Source organism: Odontomachus brunneus, unplaced genomic scaffold (assembly GCF_010583005.1).
Source record: "Odontomachus brunneus isolate Ranch 3 - 2012 unplaced genomic scaffold, Obru_v1 Obru_scaffold_061, whole genome shotgun sequence".
Taxonomy (NCBI): Eukaryota; Metazoa; Arthropoda; class Insecta; order Hymenoptera; family Formicidae; genus Odontomachus; species Odontomachus brunneus.
The window spans coordinates 704,701-709,858 of NW_022639511.1; the positions used below are offsets into that span (position 1 = coordinate 704,701).

Below are 5,158 nucleotides of genomic sequence, written 5' to 3' on the forward strand. Positions count from 1 at the left end.
ATATATATATATATATATATATATATATATATATATATATATATATATATATATATATATGATCATTTTTGATCCCCAAAGATGGCCGCGACGAAGATTTCCCTTCACCGCGCTGGCTTCACACCCTGCGCCCATAAAAATACTTTACGCTACGTCCAGATATTCCTACGTCCATGGTCTTCATGGACGTCAATACTTAACTACATCAATATTTAAGTATTGACTAATACTAGCTCTCAATACTCAGTATTCATCAATATTTAATATTCTTAATACTTTAATTCATCTCTACTTAATACTCTACTTAATACTTTAATTCATCAATACTTAACTCATTCAATACTTCAATATTAATTAATATTAACTCTGAATACTCAGTATTACAACTTCAATACTCAGTATTGAGTTTCAATAGTATTTTTTCGTAAGGGTGGACGTAATGCGCCTTGAGGGATTCCACCATAGAAAGAAGAGGGCATATTAAGTGGCGGCGGGACGCCGTGCGTTCAAGACCTATGTCTTTTTCGTTCCGGAGAGAGAAAAACATTGAGAGCGCAGTCGTAAATCGAGAGCGTTGTCGTAAAATTACGCAACAAAATGTGACGATTTAATTGGTTTAACTCGTGACGCGACGGACGACGCGACGCGTGACGCGCTACGTGAAAACTCAGCCTTATAGAATTCATAGAATATCTGATCGTAAAGATTAAAACTGTTTATGCGTCCACCGCACTTGATTATATAAGATTCTATACTAACATGGCCCAACACAAATCTAGATGATTCGGATAATCTAACCGATTGTCAGAACAAAGACATGACCTAAATCCTTTGCGCTAGCAAATATCACAGTCGTAAAAGTCCTTATCTTTATAGCTGTAACAGATAAATTTATCGCGCTCATGTTTTTACACATCCAATACACACGGTTGCACTTAAAATCTTTTCTCACCAAAGGGCACATGACTACTATCTACCCCTTATTGCATCTAATAAGTGAAAACTTCGTCCTACCCACACTAAACTCTGCTTTTCCAGCCCAATTGTCGAAGTCGTAAACTAAGTTCCAAATCATTGGTTTATTCATTAAACTTACTCCTGAAAATTTTCTTCTGTCTTGGAAGAACAACCCTCGACTCTTTAAATATCGAGGCTCCACGCCGCGAACTCACTCTTTTCGTAGTCTTACTCAGTAAGCTGCCGACACTCCGACGCTTATTCTTAATTTCATGTGGTCCGGACTCCAAGTTGTATTCTGCTTTCGATACAATAGAGAAATCTTAGTTTTCCGCGACGCGATCAAATTAAAGATTCGGTGAATATCGATCTGGCCGTGAACCGAAACAAGGTACTCCAATCCACTCCAATCAGAGGATGCTCCGCTAACTGCGAAATCAGGACAGACCCAGATAGGGGGCAAGATATCAAGAACCACCGCACCAGTAGAGGCTATTTTGTCTGCCGCCAACACACCCAAAGAGAAAGTCGTACATTTTATTTTTTCTATCCATATCGTTGCGTCCTTGCTCATTTTTATTGCGACGACTCAATGAAGCTCTTGTCGTCTCCCTTGGGTTTCATATTAGATTTCGATTATTCTAGTGGGTTACGTTCTTCTCGGGTATGTTCTCGAGTATCTTACTCGAGTATGTTCTTCAATACTTTAACCGGATAGCACCGGGCCCCTCTGACCGCGAGTTCTGTATCGAGGTCACCACCGGGCGGTTGTTGAGCGTTATTTTGGAGCAACCCAGTGTTTTCCGGTCACATCTTGCCTTTTTTTTTACTAATTCAGACTCATTTCCTAGCCTTATCTCTCTATTATCTCACCTTTTACTCCTCCATAAATATATTTTCTTAATCCCTCATCACCATATATACACACACCCACGCACCCACGCACACTTCCACACGTATACACATTAATATTTGTCAAATCAGCGATGTTGCAATCTCGTGATTGTATTAACCCTTTGGCCTACAACCACGAGTGAGACTCGTGGTACTTCGTTCGGACCAAACATAAACAAGACGAGCCTGGCCGAGACTATGGCCCGAGCAATCGGGAGATAGCGTGTAGGTCAAGGGATTAAGAACCACAATGAATAAATTAGTTGTTGACACTAATTTTTGTTATTTATTATCAGGTAATTAATTTAATTCTAAATTTTGTTTTCCCCAACCTCTTTCCCTCTGATTATTTGCTCTAGGTCCTATCCCTAATAAAGAGACTTGTGTTGTTTTAATTTTGCGCAATATTTTTGAGCAAAATTTGATTAGCTACGCTCTGTATTCAGCCGCCATTATGCACAAAATTCATTTTGTTTTCTTGTATTATGGTATCAATTAAGTGTTAACTATTAAGTTTTAATTATTAAGTTATTAATATTATATTATAATTATGTTAACTATTTTACTAATATATATATATAGGATAATTTTTATAATTATACTATATATTATACTAATATAAGATAAGTTTTATTAATAAAGAATTACTAATTACTTGTTTGGAAAATTACAAATTATACATAATCAGAAATTGCTATTGGTAACTTTACTAGTTAATCATCGATTAGTTTAATCGGAGTTTGGTAAAAGTTATTCTAATATGAGGAGCTCCATCTATTAGATTTTTAAATATTACAATAGTTGTAAAATATCTTGTATATATTATACAAACCCTTTTTTAAATTATACTTTACCTGACAGACATACAGAAACTAATTCAACATTGTGTACTTTCATGGCATCTATTATATTCTTCAGACCATCTGATAATACAGTAGTAGGACCTGAAAATATATAGCATAAAATTGAAGAAATATATTTTTTCATTATTACATAATAATGAAAAAAGGTGAATATTAATTTAAATATTAATTTAAAAAATATATATGCTATATACTCAGATCATTTCTTGTTCCAAGCACGACCACAACAGCATCTCTACCAGTTATAGCTTTTGCAACTTGACCTGCGTTAGTGACATCTCCAATGACCGATTCAACTTTATTTTTAAGATCTTCAGGAATTTTGGTTTTGTCTCTTACAAACGCTCGTACTTCCAAATCTGTAATAAATTGTAGTAATAAATTCATAAAAAATTGGACAAACTTGTATATAATAGTTAATTCGTACAAATGTCTTTATTAAAAAAAAGCAATTCAAAAATATCCCAATAGGTAATATTTGGAATATCCCAGTAGAATATCGTGAGATATTGTAATTTCACGATACTCAAATATCTGACCATATTCCTTGATTTTCTTGTAAGATATCTTATGCATAAAGCTAAAAAATATAGTAAGATATCTCTCAAGATCGTTCTACATTAGTTGCAAGTTGATTGCAACTCTTATTGCCAATCAGAAGCGTCAGTAGCACCATTGATGCTTCTGATTGACTATCGCAATAAAAATTACATCTGCTTGTGACCGGCTTGCAACTAATGAATTTTGATTGATAAGTTTTTGGAATGACACATTCCACCTCCAATGCGCCATAAATTTTCAGCAGTGCCAACCTTAAAACCTCTCACTACACATTTGCAGACAGCTATGACAATCAATATATTTGTGACAGCCACCGAAAGCACATAACCTCCGATATGTGCGATCTGTAAAAATGGAAAAAACTGAAATTCGTGCAGTGATTAAGTATTTCTATTTAAAAGGTTTGCAACCGCAAGAAATAATTGAGGACTTCCAATAAACTTTAGGGGAGTCTGTTCCGTCGAATGCAACCGTATATAATTGGATTGCTGAGTTTAAACGTAGTCGTATCAGCAAATCGGGTGCACGACGCAGTAGTCGTCCAAATGAGGTGACTACACCAGAAATGAATGAAAAAATCCATGATATCGTGTTGGATGATTCCAAAGTGAAATTGCGTGAACTAGCTGCGGCTGTGGGCATCTCATCTGAACGTGTGTTCAATATCCTACAGGAACATTTGGATATGAGAAAGCTAATTGCAAGATGGGTGCCGTGATTGCTAACAATCGATCAAAAACATGAATGAGTTCGCACTTCTCAGCATTGTTTGGACACGTTTAGGCGCAAATCAAAGGAATTTTTGCGTCGATACATAACCGTTGATGAAACATGAATCCACCATTATACACCTGAATCGAAACAACAGTCGGCACAATGGGTTTCAAAAGGTGGAAGTGCTCCGAAGCGACCAAAGACGCAACAATCGGCTGGAAAGATTCTGGCCACTGTGTTTTGGGATGCACATGGAATAATCCTCATCGATTATCTTGAAAAAGGAAGAACAATCACAGGAGAATATTATGCATCATTGTTGGACCGATTGAATGATGAAATCAAGAAAAAATGGCCCCATTTAGCGAAGAAAAAAATTCTTTTTCATCAAGACAATGCACCAGCTCACCAATCGGTAAAAGCAATAGCAAAATTGAACGAATTGAAGTATGAATTGCTCCCACATTTACCGTATTCTCCAGATCTAGCCTCGTGTGACTTCTATCTGTTTCCAAATCTCAAAAGATGGCTCCAGAGAAAGAGATTTGCTTCAAATGAAAAGATTGAATGGGAAACAGACGCATATTTTGGCGGTTTAGAAACTTCTTATTATTTGGAAGGCTTAAAGAAGCTAGAAACTCGTTGAACTCGGTGTATTGACCTAAAAGGAAATTATGTTGAAGAATAAAGTTGAGTTTTGCTAACAAAATGTTTTTTTCATTTTCATTCTAAGGACTTATTAATTAACCTAATAGAACAACCTTCACACATATCATACGAATTATACCCCAGTAAGCAATCTGTGCGCAGACTGACGTCAGACTGTCGACAGGATCTGTCGAATCCGAGCAGGATCTGTCGACAGATTCATAGAGATCTGCGTTCCCAATCTGCCGCCAGACTGTTGACAGGATCTGCGAATAGACTCTAACGACAGACTGGCGGCAGATTGCGCGCAGATCCTATCGTTTCGTAGGTTCTTCAATTAAATTTTCTCATAATCTTTTATAATTACTCATAGAATAAGCGCTTTCTCATAAATACTCATAAAATACTATGAAAAAAAAGTGTCTTTATATTATTTTTTCATAATTTTTAAGATTTTCTCTGGTGAGATTCGAACTTGAACTGAAGACATCTTTTGGATAATCGTCCGTCGCCTTAGACAC

General features: G+C 36.1%; 1 protein-coding gene across 1 annotated transcript in view; it reads right to left on the reverse strand.

Moving 5' to 3' along the window:
- LOC116846142 (flavin reductase (NADPH)) overlaps positions 1-5,158 on the reverse strand; it is a 112,518-nt gene that overhangs the window by 81,445 nt on the left and 25,915 nt on the right. Inside the window, exons 2-3 of the mRNA XM_032819624.1 lie at positions 2,909-3,073; positions 2,706-2,795 (exon numbers count right to left, since the gene is read on the reverse strand). Of these exons, the coding sequence (XP_032675515.1) occupies positions 2,706-2,795; positions 2,909-3,073 (255 nt within the window). The remainder of the gene's footprint in view (positions 1-2,705; positions 2,796-2,908; positions 3,074-5,158) is intronic.